The sequence below is a fragment of the Micromys minutus genome, assembly GCF_963924665.1.
Source record: "Micromys minutus genome assembly, chromosome: 22".
Lineage (NCBI taxonomy): Eukaryota > Metazoa > Chordata > Mammalia > Rodentia > Muridae > Micromys > Micromys minutus.
In genome coordinates this window covers 25522451-25545323 of record NC_137957.1, presented here as the reverse complement: position 1 = coordinate 25545323, position 22873 = coordinate 25522451, and the positions used below count along the sequence as shown (strand labels likewise).

Sequence of the window (22873 nt, the reverse complement as noted above, 5' to 3'; positions counted from 1 at the left end):
ATCATCCTGAGTGAGATAACCCAATCACAAAAGAACAGACATAATATGCAGTCACTGATAGTGGGATGCTAACCCCAGAGGCTTGCACTCCCCCAGAAACAACTCACAGACTGTATGAAGTCCAAGAAATAAAGAAAACAAAAAAATATATACATATATTTACAAAACAAGAAGACTTTGACTATTTCCATGTTCCGTTTTGTTTTGCATGTACTTTACGCTTATTGTAACTATTAGGTTTTCAATGCATACTGTCAAGCCCTTGAAAAAAATCAAGTTCTGACGAAAAAAATATATTCACATTTTATCCTAAAAGAATAGGGAGTTTTGTCAATAAAAATACTGTACTGAGAAAGTACTGGGAGGCAAAGGTAAGGTGGAGTTATGACAAGTCACTTATGCTAAGATTAAATAGTCCCATAGCTCAGGAGGCCAGCCACGTTAGTGCACTGAGTTGAAATTAATTACAGACAGTTGTAAGGAGAAAAGAACACTATATGGATTTAAATTTTTGGCTAGAATATCAATAATACTATATGCCAAGTTAAAAATGAAGAGTATGGGAGAGTTGTGTTTAGGTTGTACTTATTTGGAGAGGTTATCACACATACCAGCCTAATGGAATCAATCAGATAACTACACTGATCTGCAGAACCTGGGGGCTTTGGGGCCTATAAATAGAGATTTGAAGATAATATGTAATTTAAGGCCATAGGACAGAAAAAGGCAAAGCTAAGAGCTCCTGGAAGCTATATCCTATTAAAGAAAAAAACAAGTATGACTTTTTGTGTATTACAACATTTAGAATTAATAAAAATAGAGCATAAAAATAAGAAAGAGGACAGAAGAAAAGGCTGACAGAAAGGTCAGGAAAAATAGAAAACCTAAAGTGGAAAATCTTCCAACAACAAAAGCCAAAGTATTAAGGAAAAGGACTTGGATAAGCAATGTGCTGAAAGCTGAGTTTGGAATTCTACATTAAGTGTAGAATTACACTAAACAACATTTGTTAATCACTATGACAAAAAATGACGCCAGGCACTCCAGGACTCTGTAACAAGAGATACATTCAGGAGATCTAACAAAGACTCTAGATAAAAGCTGACTTTATAATCTATAAAGGTTCACAACAGATCATTAAAAATCCTGTGTGTGTGTGTATGTGTGTTTCTGTCTGTCTGCCTGCTAATAAAATTCTTTTAAGAAAATTTCATTTTAATTTGGAAGGCATCTATGAACAAGAGCATTGACCAAGAAAGAAAGATAACACTATAAATTCTGTATTTAGAGGGTGTTGTGTTTTAATAAAAAATGTCTCTGGCAGGTTCATGTTTGAATATTTCATCTCAGGTGCTGCCCTTCTTAGGAAGGTGATTGAACCTTTGGTAGAAGGAGGCTTTCTGGGGAAGTGCATCACTGCATGGCAGGTCTTGAGGTTCTACAGCTTTGCCTATATTTAGTTCTTACTCTGCTTCATGACTACAAACACTGTGTTTCAAGTAATTGTTATATTTCGGCCACCTTGCCTTCCCCTGATATTGACTAGATCTCTGTACAACCATACGAAAAATTAAATTCCTTCTTTGTTAATTTGCCTTGATCAGGGATTTGGTTACTGCATATAAATTAATAAGACAGAGTGCTCATTGCATTGAGTAGTGTAGGTATGGGCAGCTTTGTTTACTCTAGCATGCTGAAAAGAGGGCAAACACTGCTCTTCAGAGAATATCTCTAAATCTGGCATTCAGAAGTTGACTCATAAATCATTTATTTTTTATGAAAACTACACATTTCTATGAAGACAGGATTCAAAATAAATAATAAAAATCAATTTACTTAAGTATGACCAAGTATTTTAAAATATGAAACTTAAGTTCATCTGCAATCTTCATGTATACCAATGATTGAAAAACAGTACTTTAAGAATGTTTCACTGACCTTCACAATAGTCACAGATAATGTAAAATAAGTTGGTGAGACTCTAACCAAGCAAGTGAAAGATCTATATGACAATAACTTTAAGTCTCTGAAGAAAGACATCAAAGAAAATCTTACAAAATAGAAAGATCTCACATGCCCATGTATTGACAGGATTAATATAGTAAAAATGGCTATCTTGACAAAAGCAATCTACAGATTCAATGCAATCCCCATCAAAATTCAATTCTTCATACAATTAAAAAGAGCAATTTGCAAATCCATTTGGTTGTGAGCCTAGCCTTTAAGGGCTGAGCCATCTCTCCAGCCCTGCAAATCTATTTGGAATAACAAAAAAAAAAAAAAAAAAAAAAAAAAACAAAACTCCAAGATAGAGAAAACTATTCTTAACAACAAAAGAACTTCTGGGAATCACCATCCCTGACCTCAAGCTGTATTACAGAGCAATTATGATAAAAACTGCATGATATTGGTACAAAGGCAGGCAGGTAGATCAATAAAATAGAATTGAAGACCCAGAAATGAACCCACACACCTATAGTCATTTGATCTTTGACAAAGGAGCTGAAACCATCCAGTGGAAAAAAATAGCACATTCAAAGAAATGGTGATGGTTCAACTGGTGGTCATCATGTAGAAGGATTCAAATCAATTAATTCTTATCTCCTGTACAAGGTGTATCCAAGGACCTCCACATAAAACTAGATACACTGAAACAATTAGAAGAAAAAGTGGGGAAGAGCCTCAAGCACATAGACACAGGGGAAAGTTTCCTGAACAGAACACCAATGGCTTATGCTCTAAGATTAAGAATTGACAAATGAGATCTCATAAAAGTCCAAAGTTTAGTGAAGGACACTGTCAATAGGAAAAAACAGCAACCAACAGATTGGAAAAAGATCTTTACCGATCGTACATCTGATAGAGGCTAATATCCAATATATACAAAGAACTCAAAAAGTTAGAATCCAGAGAATCCAAAAATCCTGTTAAAAAATGGGTGCAGAGTTAAACAAAGTATTCTCAACTGAGGAATATCGAATGGTGGAGAAACACCTGAAGAAATGTTCAACATCCTTAGCCATCAAGGAAATGCAAACCAAAACAACCCTGAGATTCCACCTCAGTCTAGTCAGAATGACTAAGATTAAAAATTCCGGTGACAGCAGATGTTGATGATGATGTAGAAAAATAGAAACAATCATTCATTGTTGGTGGGGTTGCAAGCTGGTACAACCTCTCTGGAAATCAGTCTGGCAGTTTCTCAGAAAATTATATAGAGTACTACTTAAGGACACAGTTATACCACTTCTGGGCCTATACCCAAAATATGCTTCAAAATATAACAAAGACAGATGCTACACTATGCTCATAGCAACCTTATTTATAATAGCTAGAAGCTGGAAAAAAACCCCAGATGTCCTTCAACAGAGGAAGGGATACAAAAAAATGTGGTGCATTTACACAATGGAGTGTGACTCAGCTATTAAAAACTGTGACTTCATGAAATCCTTAGGCAAGTGGATGGAACTAGAAGCTATCATTATGAATGAGGTAACCCAATCACAAAAGAACACTCATAGTATGTGCTCACTGATAAGTGGATATTAGCCTTAAAGCTTAGAATAGTCAAAATACAATTTACAGAGACTATGAATCTCAAGAAGAAGGTAGACCAAAATGTGGATGCTTCAATCCTTCTTAGAAGGGAAACAAAATACTCACAGGAAGTAGAGGGTGGGAGGTACTTTGGAGGAAGACAGGAGGGCAAGGGGGAAAAGGAGGATGGGCTGGACCAGCTATGAGAGCAGAAAGGAATGATATACAGAGGGTCTGGAATTTGACCAGAGAGGGTTGGGAACTAGGGGAGCCACCAGCAAGTCCCAGATGCCAGGAAATAAAAAGGGCTCCCAGGACCCAACATGGATGAGATTAGCTGAAAGGCCTAGCAAAGTGGAAGGAGAATCTGTAGAGACAATATCCAGGGGTTAGGAAAGTCCCTAGTTGGGGGATGGGGCCACCCACCCTTTTCAAAATTTTAACCCAAAAATTGATCATTTCTAAATGAAATAGAGGGACATAGAGTAGAGCAGAGACTGACAAAAAAGGCCATCCAGAGACTGCACCACCAGGGAATCCATCCCAAATGCAGTCACCAAACTCAGTCATTATTACTGATGCCAAGAAGTGCTTGCTGGCAGGAGCCTAATATGGATGTTTCCTGCTAGGCTCTGCCAGATCCATACTGATACAAATGAGGATGCTTCAACTAGACTGAGCATGGGGACTCCAATCGAGGAGTTAGAGAAAGGAATGAAGTGGTTTGCAACCTCATAGGAAGAACAACAAAATCAACTAGATACCCCAGAGCTCCCAGGGACTAAGCCACCAACCAAAGAGTACACATGAGCAATCCATGGCTCCAGCCACATATGTAGCAGAGGATGGCCTTGTCTGGCATCAATGGGAGGAGAGGTCTTTGGTCCTGTGAAGGCTAGTTTCCCCAGTGCAGGGGAATGCCAGGGCCTTGACATGGGAGTGGGTGGGTGGGAGGAAGCATCCTCATAAAAGCAGGGAGAGGGGGCATGGGAGAGGGGAAAACTGGGAAAGGGGATAACATTGGAAATGTAACTATATAAAATGGCCAATAAAAAAGAATGTTTCCCTGAATATAAAAGTTCTGAACTATAAATGTAATTGAAAGATTATAACTCCTTCAATTTTTATATTTCTTTTTCCACATATTAAGGTTGGTATCAGACACTTAATATTTATTTTTCCCAGAAACTCTGATCTATTAGGGTCATCAAAAATACAGTGTGCATGTTATGTATGTTTGTGTGGGTCTGAACTCAATAAAAAAATTGAAAATTCTACTTAAAACCAGTATCTGTAAAGTGAATGTGTAGAAGATCAATTGAGGGCATCATAAATCTATCAATATGGCTTAATGGTTACCACAAGATAGTGTTCCCATAATTCTTTCTTGTTCTGAAATTTAAATTTCTATTCGTTTTTATTTGAATTAAAAATAAATGTGTTATTGCATAAGTTCATTTGCATACTAACTTATTTTTGCCTTTGGTGATGCTTATATACAGTGGAATAAATAGAAACCACTGACACTGGAGATAACATAACAGAAAGCATTATGAACTGATGTGAGGACAATACTCACGGCCAGGCAGAGTTTGTGTAGAAATCCATTCGGAGGCATTGCCGTACCCAGCATTGGTGCTAGCAGCCACTTGGAATCTATACCATCGAAACTTCTTTAACCCGTGCACTGTTTCTTCTGTTAGGTTTGCTTCATAGACATATTGATCTTTCTGATGTTCAATACATTCTTCAGGTTCCCATACTCTGCACTTCTGAGCACGAAGCTGAATAGTTATCTTGTAATTTTGGAAGTATCCAAGGATAGTATCAGGTTGTATCCACGTGAGTGTTGTGCTCGTTGACTGGACATTAGAAAAAGCTATGTGTGTGGGAACACTGGGAACTAAAAGGTAAAGGGAAAAAGTTACAAACATTACAATGCAACCTGCAGAGTTCAGTCACATGAAGACACACTGAGATCATTGTCTTCACAGTTAACGAGCCAACTTTCATGTTTCATGGGCTACTGTACTGGCTGGTTTTGTGTCAACTTGACACAAGCTGGAGTTATCACAGAGAAAGGAGCCTCAGCTGAGGAAATGCCTCCATGAGATCCAGCTGTAAGGCATTTTCTCAACTAGTGATCAAGGAGGGAGGGCCCAGCCCATTGTGGGTGGTGCCATCCCTGGGCTGGTAGACCTGGGTTCTGTAAGAAAGCAGGCTGAGCAAGACAGTGGAGGCAAACCAGTAAGTGACATCCTTCCATGGCCTCTGCATCACCTCCCACTTCCTGACCTGCTTGAATTCCAGTCCTGACATCCTCTGGTGATGAACAGCAATGTGGAAGTGTAAGCTGAATAAACCCTTTCCTCCCCAACTTGCTTCTTGGTCATGATATTTTGTGCAGGAATAGAAACCCTGACTAAGACAGCTACCATTCCAAAATAAAAAGAGAAAAGTATTTTGATTAATTTTCATTTATAACTTGACTGCGCAACCCACTCTGAAATGGTCTATAGAAAAGTATTCTGACTTTGCATAGAAATTTTTACTGTTATAAAGCAATAAGCACATTCTTTATAGTGTAAACTTTAATTTAAAACTTTAAAATAAACAAGCTTAATTAATGAATTTATATAATTAATTAAACTTAATTTATATCATCTATGATAAAAATTGATGCTTTTTGTATTGCCATCCAGCACACTGGCATTAGTACATGTGGTAAAGTAGCAATACATTTTCACAAGTGTGTGCTATTACTAGAGCTCTATAACACTTCAGTTTGCTAACTGGGAACTATCAGACTATAAGCTCACTGTTAGGGAATCAGTATACATGAAAGCTCGTGTTTTTAAGGTGATTTATTGGAAAGTAATAAAAACGAATTATAGTTATAACTATGAAAGATCAATATGGTGAATAGTCCTGGAACTGTTCTCAACCGTGCCTGCTCATGCGTATATCTTCAATACCTTTATTGAATGACATAAAAAGAATGATACTGATTTTTCAAAATTGCCTGGCTCATGAAAATTATGACACTATTCAACTTAAGTAAAGTTAACAAATGTTCAAGCAACCCACTCATTAAATATGTCAAATTAGTAAAATATTTGATAAATATGTAAAGATCACTTACTTGTTATGAAAAATATGTCAGGCGCCAAAACTATAGTAACAAAAAGCAAACCAAGATGCATATCTTTTCTCAGTGTACTTTACATTAATGAAGGATTTATTTACAATAAAAATATAAAAAGGTAGGATCTGGACTGATTACTCCATGGTTAAAAGAACTTGCTTTCCTATAGAAGCCCCTGATTTCTTCCCAGCACCCACACGGTTGCTTACTACCTTCTTTATATCCAATTCCAGGAGATTTGGTCTCTTCTCCAGTGTTCATATGCACAACAGACATATAGACTGCACATTCATGCACTCACAACACACACACACACACACACACACACACACACACACGCACACATGGGAAAAGCATTAAAATATACAGATAGTGTTATATATAGTATATTGGAAATATATAACCATTGATGTAGGTAAAAGTGGGTAAAGGAAGAATGACAGAAGGCTACATAGATTATGGCATATCAACTGGAAAGGTATTAAGTTCCTGATCAAGGGAAGGGAAGGAGTTGTGTAATCATTTCAAGGAGGAATAGCTCTGATGGAGCAAACCATGATTAAAGTGCCCATGATGAGCTGATGCTTCCTTTCTTTGTAAAATAGTGAGGAGCAAGGTGGCCAGCAGGAGGGAAACTCGGGGAGCTGCGGGCCAGACTGTGTGCCGGATTGCAGAGTATTGTTATGGCTTTCACATGAGCAGAGAAAAGTCCAGCTTCTGCAGGTGTCCACAGAACCACTACATAGACAAAGTGAGACAAGATGGGGCATGGGGAAGTGGTGAGCAGGCTTTGGACATCGATGCAAAAGGCCCCTGCGGCCTGGACTCAGAGGACAGCAGGTGGAAGAAGGAGCTGTCAGCTCTCCAATATGTCTTGAAGGAGAGATGACAGGCTTACCTCATCTGTGACTTGGAAGGTGTGAGATAAAGAAGGAGAAATAAATGCCCCTAGGCCCTGGGACTGATCGAGTTGAAAGATGAGAAAAAAAAAAAAATCAAAAGATGGGTGTTCTGATCAAGAAGGAAATTTGGAAAGGAAGAACTAGCTTTACTAGCATCATCATCATTATTAAATCGATTTATTTGTTTACATTTCAAATGCTATCCTTCTTCCCATACCCTCTCCTTGACCCACCCCCAACCCATCCTCTTTGCCTCTCTAAGAGGGTGCTCCCCCCATCCACCCCTGTCTCATCCCTCCAGCATTCCCCTTCTCTGGGGCCTCAACCCTCCATGGGACCAAGTGCCAATCCTTCCACTGATACCAGAGGAGGCAGTCAGTCCTCTGCTATACATGTAGCAGGAGCCAGGGACTGGCCCATGTGTGCTCTTTGTTTGGTCCCTGAGGTGTCTGGTTAATTGATACTATTGTTCTTCCTATGGGATCACAAACCCCTTCAGCTCCTTCAGCCCTTCCCCTAATGCCTCCACTGGAGACCCTCTGGCTCACTCCAATACAGATACTCAGAGCCAACCATTGTACTGGGCCTGGGAACCCAGAACAAGCTTTAATTTTTTAGTAGGGTAACTCTAAAATTTCTCTCAGATACTCAACAAAAAGAGAAATAATGGATGGATAGGCAAGTGTGGAGTTCTGTTAACTTCATGGATGCTTGATGTCTTAAATTTCTGAATTATTCATAATACATGTATCACTGAGAGCTGATGAAAATTTTTATTTGGTTCTTAATTTTTTAAATTCAAAACATCTTCAGATAAAGTATATTCTATGTACTGGTATTAAAATGTAGATAATAGAGGATATGCATTAGTGGCAAATCATTATTACATTATTTAAAATTATAGAGTTTGCCTCAATTAATTTCAAGCACTAATACTTAACAGCAAATCTTCCTGCATAAGGATATTAATTTAAAAATACTGTACATTCAATAAAATGTTTGTTATGCTACCTATATCCCATTATGTTTAATCTTTATATGATTTATATGAAGATCAAGAAATCAGAGAAAATATTCCAAAGGAATATGTTTTGGGTGAAGCAGTTTTAGAACTGGCTGAAAAGTTAGCAATTCCATGGCTTGCTGATATCTGTCAGTGACTAATTTTAAACTGAGGTCACCTGAGCACAGAACATATTTTAAAACTTCTAACATAAAGCAGAGAAGTAGGATTGTGTTGAGGGCACAGGGTATGTTTCCAGAGAGGAGCCAGCATGTGGGACAGAATTGTCAGACTGTAACAAAGGCGATATCTCCATTGTTAAGACAAGTTGGATCTAATTTTAACAACAGCAAAACAGAAGCATTGCACAAGGTCTTGGGGACTTTTCTTTTCTTTTTCTTTTTTTTTTTTTTTTTTTTTTTTTTTTTTTTTTTTTTTTTTTTGAGGGTTTCACAAATAGCCCCCTGTTGCAATGAAAAGGTACCAAGGTGTCACAGTGAGATACTCAGAAAGGACATTTAAACAAGAGTAGCCCTGTAATTATCCCCCTAGAACACAAACATTCACAGAACATTTGATTTGTCAGAGAAAGAAGTTAGAAGGTCATAGCTTAGATGAACTCTGACTCTTTCATTATTTATTTATTTACTTACTTGACTTCCCCTTTGCCTCTCCTCTCAGTCCTGCCCTTTTTCCTCCCATCCCCTATCCCCTTTTCCTTTCTCCTTAGAGAAGGGGAGGCCTCCTTGGGGGTGGATGGAGAAAGGGAACTGAGTGGGAGAAGGGTAGGCTGAGGGTGGGGGAGTGGGCAGGAGTGACTTACAGGTGGGGAGAGAACTGAGGGAGAGAGAATTGGGAGGGAGAACTGGAATCATTGTGGGAAGCAGGGAAAACATCTGTGGGATGAGCCAGAAACCTAAGGTAGTGGAAAGCACCAGGCATTGATGAGGGTGATCCTAGCAAAGACTCCTAGCAATAAGAGTTATGGGAACCGGAAATGGCCACCTCCTGAAAAGACTTCCGGTGAAGGGATGGAGACAGCAACCCTCCTACAAAACCTTTGATACAAATTTGGTCTGTCTCCAGCATGAGCAGGGATAAAGAGGAAGCAGCAATTGAGGGAATGGCCCACCAACAAGTGGCCCAAGCCATGAACAAGAGCCCACCCCTAACACTATTAATGGTATTTTTGTTATACTTGCAGACAGGAGCCCAATATCACTGTCGTCTGAGAGGCTTCATCCAGCAGCTGATGGAAACAGATGCAGAGACCCACAACCAAATATTAGGCAGAGCTTGGAGAATCTCGTGGAAGAAGGGGAGAAAGGAATGTAGGAGCCAGAGATATCCAGGACACCACAAGAAAACCTGCAGAATTAAGTAGTCTGGATCCATGGGGCTTCACAGAGACTGAACCAGACAGCATGCATGGGACAGGCTTAGGCCCACTACACATATGTAATAAATGTGCAGTTTGGTCTTCAAGTGGGTCCCCTAACAACTAGAGCAGGGGCTGTCTATGACACTATTGCCTACTTTGGGATCCCTTCCCACTAACTGGACTCCCTTGTCTAGCCTCAACAGAAGAGGGTGCACCTAGTTCTTCTGCAACTTGATACACCCAGGCATGTTGACATCCATAGAAGCTCTAATTTTTTATCTCTACATCGTTGGTTAATTTCATAAGAGAGGGAAATGAAAGGCAAAAATCATCAATTTTTAGAATTTGAAGGAAGCTTAGAGACGAATGATCTTGGTCAACTTGCCTTGTTGTGTATAAAGGTGTTTGTGAGACTGCTTATACATTCGGCTTTGTGTTTTCCCAAACACTGATCCCCAGGGATAGAAAGGGAGTAAAACTGCTGCTTTAATTAAGACTTCAAATCCATATATTTTAAAATAAAAGGATATCCAGTGGACTGGACCCTGAGTTCTTGAAAAGTAGAACAATTTCTTTGGTTGCTATGGAGTAGTAAAGAAGAGAATTGGAATAAGAGATAGATTCAATGTTTAAATGACAACACTAAAAGAAAACACCTCTATTCCTGCCTCCCTAGAAAAGGGAATCTCATGATAATCACATGACTCACCTCTCAGATCTGAGAGCCAACCACCCAAAAACAGATAACTGGAGACTTCAAGCAGTTGAATTCTACCACAATTAGAATTTAGAAGAGGACTCTGAATTCCATTTGAAAATGTAGTTCACTGGCATTTTGATTTGAACTTCAAAAACTAAGTGTAGAACCAGACAAAAATGCCTAGATTTCTGATCAAAGCATTTTAAAATTAATAGTGTGCATTTCTGTAAGCCACCATAATTGTGATAATTTGTTATAGAGCAATGGAAATCTAGCACCATTTTTTTTTCTACAAAATGATCACTCAATACTTGTGCAACACCTGATACAAATAGCCAAACAAAAATAAACAAAATCTAAAGCAGGTCTTTCTTTTATACAGAAATTGAAAAAAAAAAAAAAAAAAAAAAAAAAAAACTCTTATTGGTGTGTATGCCCTTTATTACTCAGAATTGATACTTAACTTCCCATAAATCTTCAAGTACACATTGAAAAATGTACTCTAAAGTTTAGTCTATTTTTCTCACAGTTTAACTCTAATATTCTGTAGAAAAGCCATGAGGTCTGAGCCCTACACCAAGATCTATAAGCAAATGAGGAAAGTGGAGTATGGGAGAAATAATCATCTCCAGGGAAGATTACACCAGTTGGTTATCCAATACTACATGGTCTACCCTGAAATCACACATGCCAGTAACATTATACAGATTGAGAAGGTTATATTTAGGAACACATATGTGTATACTTGCATATGCATATATGTGTACATGTAATTGAAATTAATAAAGAAAAGAAGCCATGAATTTGACAAAGAGCAAGAAAGAGTATATGGAAGGGTTTGGAGGTGGTAAGGGGAGGGAGACATTATAGAATTATATTATAATCTCAAAGCTAAAATATCAATAAAATATTTAATAATAATTATAAAATATGATAAGCTACCATACACATAAAATATTATAGTAAATATTGGCTTGTAACTACCATGACCTAGGCTAGTAATGTAATAAACATTTTTAATACACAGTTAAATGAACACATAGTATATGATAAGGTTTTATTTAAATGGCTTAAACAAGCTCTATTGCTGAAAGATAAGTTAGTGAGGGAGCAGACAATGAGAAGGAGCATGCTGCATGAGTAACATCAGTAAGACCCAAAAGGAGAACAGAGCCTGACATACTGAAAACACTGGGTACCCAAGAAAGATGGGAAGAGAGACAACTGTACATCTGGGAAGAAATGTGCAAAGCTTTCTAGACTGACTGAGGGTGTTAGGTTTTGCCTAAGTATAGTGGAGAGATGATAACATTTTTAAAATTTTATTAAGCTTTACATTGCTCCATGTCAAATTCATTATCTGTTTTCTTTGGGAACAAAGTACTATGGCCAAGACCCTTTCCTTTACGTCTACTACCACATACTCCTCCCAGGATTTATCTTTTCCTCCTAGAGTTTGTTAAACCACTGGAGGTGGGCCTAACCAAGGAGAGAGAGCCAAGGCCCAGGTAAATATGTCCTCCAAGAGCAAGGAACTAAATATGTAAACGTAGAACAGGACTCTGTAGTGCATATGAAAATGCACACTGAAGAGCATACAGTAGTCAGTGAACTTGAAAAGTCAGAGGACCTAGTCCTTTCTCACTTTTATCAACAGGGGCAATTACTATCTATAGTTGTAAGGGTAGCATTTTCTTTCAACATTCAGATATTAGGAAATGTGAGTCTTCAATTTCAAAATTTGATGCAGAATAAATATTTCAGTAAACTACTGGTTCACAGAATCTAGTAGTCCAGAGAAGGGAATTTTATATGGAGCCATACTTTTATCTGACAAAGAATCAAAGCCCAGTTATAGGGTTTTCTTACCTTGGGTTGGGGAAACACATGTTCATATGCTGTGTACTGTTCTGTTGCAGACCATTCCACAGCCCCATAGACGTAACCCTGGATGGTATATGGGTACTCAGAATGTATTTGTGAGAATAGATTATAGCTTATTGAAATGGTCTGTTAATTTTGATGTGGCATCAAATATAGCACACATTTCTTTCTATTAAATTTAGAACTAGAAATGATGAGCTAGAAATGATCAGACTCCAAACAGACACTGTTCTACACAGGTCATGCATCATAGGGCAACTTCACAAATGCTCATCAGCGACCAGCAAAAGCCTCATTCATACCCAGTATCTTCACTTTTGATGAACTGTGTATGCAACTGGACTATTTCAAGGCAACCACCCTATTGAGTTACAAATACAAAGAGGATTACACTCACTTTAGCATGGAGAATCAGATTTCCATTCCTTAAGAATGACGAAAAACCTCAAACTCTTTCTATCCACAGATGGTACTAATTTGAACACATTATGGCATGTTTCCTGGAGTAATCACACAGCTTGCTTACATTTTCTAAACATGACTGAACTGTGATGAAGCGATCAACATTAATGGCAAAGGTATTTAGGAAATTACTGTTTTATTCATAAATTATTTGTATCACTAAAACCATGTTCGTCACAATTAAATTGAATACTCTGTATAATCATGTAAAACTTGATACAGATTTAAATATTCCCTGGCCTTCAAGGACTAAATTACATTTTCTACTGAGAAGATGAAAGTTCATATAAAATTTAATTATTATGTTAATTTATGTTAATTCATGAGTGTCACATTTTAGAAGCCAGCCTCTTTTGCAGAACTCTTTTAGTTGTTTTGCTTAATTTCTCCTGACCAGCTTATAAAATAATTTTTATTTATAACTATTTTGTACATCTTAACCAATAGATGTCTAAACTATTTGATAATTTTTATCTTCTAAGTATATTATAAAACATAAAAACTCATCATAATTTTCCAAGCGTTAAAAAAATCTGTAGTCTAAAACCTTTATATGATCTATTTTAAATAGTGAGTTACAGGAATGTAACTACAACAAATATCAGTGTGCTAAAACTAACATATATGCCTCAATATTATAATCAAAATTTTACATATCACACTTCAGTATACCAAGTATTAATTTTTCACAGACTTAAATTTAATCAATAACATTCATTACATAATTATCTTAAATTTATTAGGTTATAAGTTTAAATGCATAGGTTCGTTTTCATATTATATATATATATATATATATATATATATTCCGGCCCACAGTGAGGGCTGGATCTCTGTCATCAGGACTCAGAATCTGCACAGGGAACGTTGAGTTTACAGATCAGCTAACTGTGCAGGCACTTTTACACTAGGACCAGAGGTGAGCCTGATGCATAGGCCCGCCAAGTATCCAGCAAGAGAACATGAAGAGTACTTGGGATGCAGGAAGTGTGGTCATTAGGACTTAGGACTTGTGGGCAGAAGACGGCTGAGCTCTCAGAACAGCCTCACAAGAGCTCCCACATCTGAGCCTTTGAAGACAGAACTGAAACACTGAAATTAGAACTCGCTGCTTGCCCACAAAGAGCCAATTACCCAGAAGCAATTTCCTTCCTGAGCCCACCAGCCATCAGATCCACAGGAGAGACAGGTGCCAGTCAGTGACAACAAGATCACCTATAATCACAGAAAACAAGATGACAAGAGGAAAGCAAAAGAACTTAAGCAGTGGAAACCAAGACAACCTGGCCACATCAGATCCCAGCTCTCCCACCATAGCAAAAAGTAGACTGTCAAACACACAAGAAAAACAAGACCTAGACTTGAAATCATATTTTATAATGATCATAGAGATCTTTGAGAAGCGCATAAATAACTTCCTTAAACAATTACAGGAGAACCAGGAGAAATCACTCAAAGAACTACAGGAAAAAAACCACCAAACAAACAGTGAAATTGAAAACAGAACTGGAAACAATAAAAAAGAAACACAAAAAAGAGACAACCCTGGAGATAGAAAACCTAAAAAAGGAATCAGGAGTCACAAATGCAAGCATCACCAACAAACCACAAGAGATGGAAGAGAGGATCTCCGGGACTTAAGACAACATAGAAAACATAGACAAAACAGTCAGAGAAAATGAAAAATCTAAAAAGTTCCTAACACAAAATGTCCAGGAGATCCAGGACACAATGAGAAGAGCAAGCCTAAAGATAATATGTATAGAAGAGGGCAAAGAATAGCAACTAAAAGGCACAGTAAATATCTTCAACAAAATCATAGAAGAAAACTTCCTTACTCTTAAGAACAAGATGACTAAGAATATACAAGAAGCCTAAAAAACTCCAAAGAGATTGGACACAATAATCAAAACACCAAATGTTCAAAACAAAGAAAGAATACTAAAAGCAGTAAGGGAAAAATGGCATGTAACATATAAAGGCAGACCAATTAGAATTACACTAGACTTCTCAACAGAGACTATGAAAGCTAGAAGATCCTGAACAGATATCATATGAATTCTAAGGGAACACAAATGCCGGACCAGGTTACTATATCCAGCAAAATTCTTAATTACCATAGATGGTGAGACCAAGATATTCCAGGACAAAACCAAATTTACTCAATGTTTGACCAAAAATCCAGCCCTATAAAAGATAATATATGGAAAACCCTACACAAGGAGGGAAACTACACCCTTGGAAAAGCAAGAAAATAACTATGTAAGAAAGCCAAAAGAAGAAAGACACACAAACATACTTCAACCTATAACAAAAAAAAAAAAAATAGCAGGAAACAATAATCACTATTCCTCGATATCCGTTAACATCAATGGATTTAATTCACCAATAAAGAAACATAGACTAACAGACTGGATAAGTAAGCAGGACCCAGAATTTTGCTGCATACAGGAAACTCATCTTAGAGACAAAGACAGACACTACCTCAGAATAAAAGGCTGGGAGAAAACTTTCCAAGCAAATAGCCTCAAGAAACAAGCTGCAGGAGCCATTCTAATATACAACAAAATAGAATTTCAACCAAAAGTTATCAAAAAAGATAAGGCAGGACACTTTTTACTCATGACTGGAAAAATTATCAAGATGAATTCTTAATCCTGAACATCTGTGCTCCAAATACAAGAGCACCCACATCCATAAAAGAAGCCCTGCTAAAGCTCAAAGCATATATTACACCACACACAATAATAGTGGAAGATTTCAACACCCCACTTTCATTAGTGGACAGACCATGGAAGCAGAAACTGAAGAGAGATACAGCAAAACTAGCAGAGGTTATGAACCAATTGGAATTAACAGAGAGCTACAGAACATTTGATCCTAAAACAAAAGAATATACCTTTTTCTCAGCACCTTTTCCAAAACTGATTATATAGTCAGTCACAAAACAGGTCTCAACAGATATAAAAGGAATGAAATACTCCCACACATACTATTAGATCACCATGTACAAAGGCTGGTCTTTAATAACAACAAAGACAACAAAAAGCCCATAATACACAAGGAAGCTATACAATTCACTATTCAGTGATAACATGGTAAAGGAAAAATAAAGAAATTAAGGATTTCTTAGAATTTAATGAATATAAGAGCACAACACCAAAACCAATGAGATGCAATGAAAGAAGTACTAAGAGGAAAACTCATAGCTCTGAGTGCCTCCAAAACGAAACTAGAGAGATCATACACTAGCAGCTTGACAGCACAGCTGAATGCTCTAGAAAAAAAATCAGATATATCCAAGAGGGGTAGATGATGAGAAATAATCAAACTCAAAGCAGAAATCAACCGAGTAGAAACAAAAGAACCATACAAAGAATCAACAAAACCAGGAGCTAGTTCTTTGATAAAAGCAAGATCAATAAAGATAAAGAGAAACTAGAAGGCACAGAGAGAGTATCCAAATTAACAAAGTCAGAAATAAAAGGGGAGTCATAACAACAGAAACTAAGGAAATTCAAGAAATCATCAGATCTTATTACAAAAGCCTATACTCAACAACAATGGAGAATCTGGAGAAAATGGGCAAATTTCTAGACAGATACCAGACAACAAAGTTAAATCAGGATCAGATAAACTATCTAAACAATCCCATAACACCTAAAGAAATAGGGATAGTCATCAAAAGCCTCCCAAACAAAAAATGCCCAGGACCAGATGGGTTAAGTGCAGAATTTTATCAGACATTCATAGAGGGCCTAATACCAATACCCTCCAAACTATTCCACAAAATAAAGACAGAGGGAATACTACCAAACTCATTCTTCGAAGCCAAAATTACACTTATTCCTAAACCACAAAAAGACCCTAGAAGGAAATAGAACTTCAGACCAATCTCCATCATTAAAATGGATGCAAAAATACTCAATAAAAATCTTGTAAAGTGAATCCACAAACACATCAAAATAATCATTCACCATGATCAAGTAGGATTCATCCCTGGGATGCAGGTATGGTTCAATATACAGAAATCCATCAACCTAATCCACCATATAAACAAACTCAAAGTAAAAAGCCACATGATCATCTCACTAGATGCTGAGAAAACATTTGACAAAATTCAACACCCCTTCATGTTAAAAGTTTTAGAAAGAGCAGGAATCCAAGGCCCATACCTAAACGTAGTAAAAGCAATGTACAGCAAACCAGTAGTCAACGTCAAATTAAAGAGTGAGAAACGTGAAACAATTCCACTAAAATCAGGGACTAGACAAGGGTGCCCACTCTCCCCCTACCTATTCAATATAGTACTGGAAGTCCTGGTCAGAGCAATTAGACAACAAGAGGAAGTCAAAGGAATACAATTTGTAAAGAAGTCAACATATGACTATTTGCGGATGACCTGATAGTATACACAAGTGACCCCAAAAATTCCACCAATGAACTTTTACATCTGGTAAACAACTTAAATAAAGTGGCTGGATATAAAATTAACTCAAACAAATCAGTAGCCTTGCTCTACTCAAATAACAAACATATTGAGAAAGAAATTAGAGAAAAGATACCCTCTACGATAGTCACAAAAGATATGAAATACCTTTGTGTGACCCTAACTAAGCAAGTGAAAGATCTGTATGACAAGAACTTCAAATCTCTGAGGAAGGAAATTGAAGAAGATCTCAGAAAATTAAAAGATCTCCCGCGCTTATAGATTGGAAAGATCAACTTTGTAAAAATAGTCATCTTGGAAAGAACAATTTGCAAATTCATCTGGAATAACAAAAAACCTAGAATATCAAAATCTATCCTCAACACAAAGAAAACTTCTGGAAAGACCATCCCTGACCTCAAGCTATATTACAAAGCAATTGTGTTAAAAACTGCATGGTACTGGTACAGAGATAGGCAGGTAGATCAATGGAATAGAATACAGGACCCAGAAATGAACTCTCACACATATGGTTACTTGATCTTTGACAAAGGAGCTGAAAACATTCAATGGAAAAAGGACAGCCTCCTCAACAAATCATGTTGGTTCAACTGGCATTGAACATGCAGAAGAATGCAAATCGATCCTTCCTTTAGTCCTCGGACAAAGCTCAGGTGCAAGTGGATCAAAGATCTCCATGTAAAACCAGGTACACTGAAATTATTAGAAGAGAAAGTGGTGAAAACCTTAGAACACATAGGCACAGGGAAAAGTTTCCTGAACAGAACACCAATGGCTTATCAAGATCAATAAATGGGACTTCATGAGATTGAAAAGTTTATATAAGGCTAAGGACATTGTCAAAAAACAAAATGGCAGCCAACAGACTGGGAAAGGATCTTTACCAATCCCACATCTGATAGAGGTCTAATATCAAATATATACAAAAAACTCAAGAAATTAGACTCCAAAGAATCAAACAATCATATTAAAAAATGGGGTACAGAGCTAAACAAAGAATTCTAAACTGAGAAATATAGAATGACTGAGAAGTACCTAAGGGAAACTCAACATCTCTAGTCATCAGGAAAATGCAAATCAAAACAACCCTGAGATTCCACCTCACACCAGTCAGAATGGCTAAGATCAAAAACTCAAATGACAGCAGATGCTGGCAAGGATGCAGAGAATGAGGAATACTCCTATACTTTTGTTTCAGCTGTTAGCTGGTACAAGCACTATGGAAATATGTCTGGGAGTTCCTCAGAAAATTGGACATAGTACTACCTAAAGACCCAGCTATTCCACTTTTGGGCATATACCCCAAAGATGCTCCAACATATAACAAGGACACATGTTCTATCCTGTTCATAGCAGCCCTGTTTATAATAGCCGGAAGCTGGAAAGAACTCAGATGTCCTTCAGTAGAGGAATGGATACAGAAATTGTGGCACATTTGCACAGTGGAATACTAATCGGCTATTAGAAACAACGATTTTTACAAAATTCCTAGTGAAATGGATGGAACTAGAGAATATCATCATGAGTGAGGTAACCCAGTTACAAAAGAACAGACATAATGTGCAGTCAGTGGTAATTGGATACTAGGCCCAGAAAGCTCTGAACACCCCAGAAACAACTCACAGACAATATATAGCTCAAAAGGAAGAAAGACCAAAATATGTAAGCCTCAGTCCTTCTTATAAAATAAATAAATAAATAAATAAATAAATAAATAAATAAATAAATAAATAAATAAATAAAGTATATAGCACCCTCTCAGAGTGTGGTACACCTAGACCTTAAATCATTAATAATATAAAAGCTAAGAATGCAGCCTTGTAGCAATCCTTGGTATTTAAAAATCATTATGTTTAATCTTTACACACCTAGAGAACTCTATGTCCATGATACTTTTTGTTTTATATGTACATTGTGCTCATTGACAGTAGTAAGTTTTCAGTTAATACTATCAAACCTTTAAAAACATCAAGCACTGACAAAAATGTATTCATAGTTTTATGCAAAAATGCTTTTAAAATCTGTACATTTGTCACTGGTTTTTAAAATTAAGTTGTTAACAAAAAAGAAAAGTACATTGTTGCAGTAAATATTAAAAAAAATACTAATTGTTTTATCTTCTTGTCACCCCTGAGGTCTCATTCCTCAGATCTGACCCTGATGAAGCAGCGCACACCTCTGGCGTCAGGTCTGAGCTGCCACCACAGCCCAACTTGTCTGTGCAACTCCCTTCCCTGGATGGTTTACTCCCTACCACCATTCTCTGCCTCTGTCCTGGGATTTCTGTACCCCAAAATTCCACAAACACAACTCTACAGCCTGGTAGCTTTCCATACGGGTTTATATATTCAACTGTTAATCCATAAACCTTCTGCACAACAAGACTGCATCAAATAGACAAAGATACAAACTGCCCTTCTATCCAAGATATTAGACCTGTAAAATCCTTAATGTTCATCGCTTTTTAACACTAATCAATATCACCTGGGTCTAGCTGGTCCTTGGGAAACTCCATGTCACCACCACCTCCCAATCCATCCTTTGACCTCCTCCAACCTCTCAGCCCTCTCTACTTCCCTCACCCCGCCCAGTCACTGGCTTTCTTTATTTTACTAATTAAAATTGGAAGGTTCAGTTGGAGTCACCTTACTAGGTAGCCCTTCTTGGGGAAGTGGAATTAACATTAAAATACAAACAGCTACCGGACAATCTAAAATACATCTCAAATTCAGGTCTGTATTTTATAAAAAAAAAAATGCCAGGCCATGTAAATATCTGCTTTTAAAATGTATTAACTAAAATGTTAAGTACTTTATCTCAGACACTGAAATATGAATAATTTTTGAAACAATAACAAAAATAAAACACACTAGAGGGTCTATGAAAACAGAAAAAGTTCAATAGAAGGTTTTCCAGCAGCTAGAATATGAATGGCCATATATAAGTTGCAATCAAAAGTCTTCCACCAGCTGAAAATCATCCTTGATAGAAAAAAAATGATGTCATAAAGTCATATTTAAAAAAAAAAGACCATAAGGTGTGGTCTTATTATTGAAAGGCACTGAAATACTGGAAGATGAGTTTAGATTACTGACCATAGGTACAGATAAAACTGAACAGAAATGTATTGGTAAAGTCTAGAATTAAAGAAGATATAATACATAATGTAGCTGGTATTAATGAAAGGTAAATTTTAAATAAGCATTTATTTTCATTTTATGTGCATATATTTGCCTGCTTGTATATACATGTATCTGTATTGTAGGCATGAAGTGCCTACAGAGGTGAGAAGAACACATAGGACTTCTTAGAACTGCAGTGATAAATGGTTATGAGCTGCTATTTGGATGGTGGGAACTGAACCTGGATCTTCTACATAATCAGCAAGTGTTCTTATTTGTTAAGGCATCTCTTCAGCTCACAAAAGGTAATAGAATGTATAGAAACCAGTTATACATTGTATGTATAAAATATAATACAGATCATGATGATAAAAGATTTGTATTTTCTAAGAGGAAACACAAAGCAATGTGATGGTATATTTCGTAGACAGAAAACTGAAATGCAATGAATTAAATGAACCCAGTATTACGTTAATAGATAACCTGGATATTACAGAAATAAACCGTAAAATTGACTCTAATATAAAAATAATTCAAAGATAAAATCAAGATTATAAGTCTTCATAACCATAAAGATAAAATAAGTAAGCAAAAATGCAATCATCTCTGCATGGAACTATAATTCATTTACATAAGTACATATATCTTCTGCAGAATCATATAATGAGGGTACTGTTTAATGAACAATGTCTTTAACAAGAGCTTCATACAGTAAATAGCATGTTTAATTTGGCTCTTATTATGTTTCTCTGTGTAGGTGGATGCAAAATATTTCCACTTAGTAAGTGCATTGCTTTAATGACTTGTAATACTACAGTACAAATTCCCTTCACTGTGGTTGTCTATATATAGATTTATATATAGATATATAACATCTTAAAGATAAGCTGTGTATTGCATTTAGAGTTTATACCTAAAAACATTAAACTCTTATATAAAAATATCACTAATGTACTTGTATATAAATAGCTTGAAAATGAAGTCAGGCTTGCTGGGTCATGCCTGTGTTCACCGCCTTCTGAAGGCCGAGGAAGAGGGTTGTTATGAGTTTGAGGGCAGCCTGGTCCAAGTAGCAAATTCCAGACCAGCCAGGACTATAGCTACTCTGTTTCAGAGACACAATCAAGCAAAGTTATAATGAAAATTAGAAAGAAAAACATGTACAATAGAATTAATATAATTAGAAACAAACCACAAAAGTAACCACTAGTTTTAATGCATCCTTTAAATAGTATTGACTTAATTATGTCACGTAGATTTTTTAGTATCTCTCTCTAATACTGCAAATTTTACGGTGGTAACTCTTTATAATAAGGCCGCTAATCACAGAATCAACACAAGCTTTGCTCGATGTTGCAGCAAACATTGTGAAATTAAAATTATAGTCCTAATACACTGATATACTAAGAAATGGAGCTTTTATTCAACTTGAATTCCAAAAGAATCTTATTGGTGATAACATGCATTATCATACACTGAAAATAAGATTCTTCCTCGAATTTGTAAGCTAAAGAACATTAGTATTTGAAATTTAATAGTGCACTGTGATTACTAGTATTTCTAAGGCTTATATGTTCAAATCACTTATATTGCATTGATTTTAATTTAAGTCCAAATTAACACATTCCTTTTGAAAGATTCCTGTACTCAATCCATTTTTGAACATTAAGGAATATTTATACCACTATTAAATGTCCTTGGTACAGGCCATCATTTCATAAAAACAACAGATTAATTCTTAAAGCTTTAAGTAGTTTATCTTCTAGAAAGAAAGTAGTAAACCAATTTTTACTCACACACACAACTTACTTAAAACTGGAAGTAAAATAGACCAAGAAAATGAAGGAGGTTGATGTGCCAAGGCTGTTAGGAAGAGTATCAGCTACATAAAGCAGGGATGGAAAATTAAGTAATAAGATATGCCCCAGTTCCTAAATAAGTCTGAAAACACAGCCAGAAGAACAGCTGGATTAAGCTGGAGCTTGGATGAGGCCAAGATGGCCGCCTGGAGTTCACTTATTGAAAGATATTAGAGTAAAAGAGGTCGAGGGAAATTATACATAGTATAATTTCCAAATTCACTTTTGAAAAATTAGGTTAAAAAAAAACTTTTCAATTTGTAACTTGATACCTAAGACTATTTGAAAATATCAAATAGTGGCCTTTGGAACTGATCCAAGGTTAAAAAAAATATGTCTAGGAACATTAGAACATTTCCCAGAATGCTGTAGTGTTTTTATAGCTATCCTTATGTCAGACTATCATGCTTTTTGTTTTATAGATCAAG

At 36.6% G+C, this 22873-nt stretch overlaps 1 protein-coding gene across 1 annotated transcript in view; it reads right to left on the bottom strand.

Annotated features, from left to right (window-relative positions):
- The window catches only part of PTPRQ (protein tyrosine phosphatase receptor type Q), a gene marked incomplete at its 3' end in the record, with an annotated part of 172944 nt that overhangs the window by 68128 nt on the left and 81943 nt on the right, over positions 1-22873 (bottom strand). Inside the window, exon 26 of the mRNA XM_080935336.1 lies at positions 5117-5440. Within this exon, the coding sequence (XP_080791462.1) occupies positions 5117-5440 (324 nt within the window). The remainder of the gene's footprint in view (positions 1-5116; positions 5441-22873) is intronic.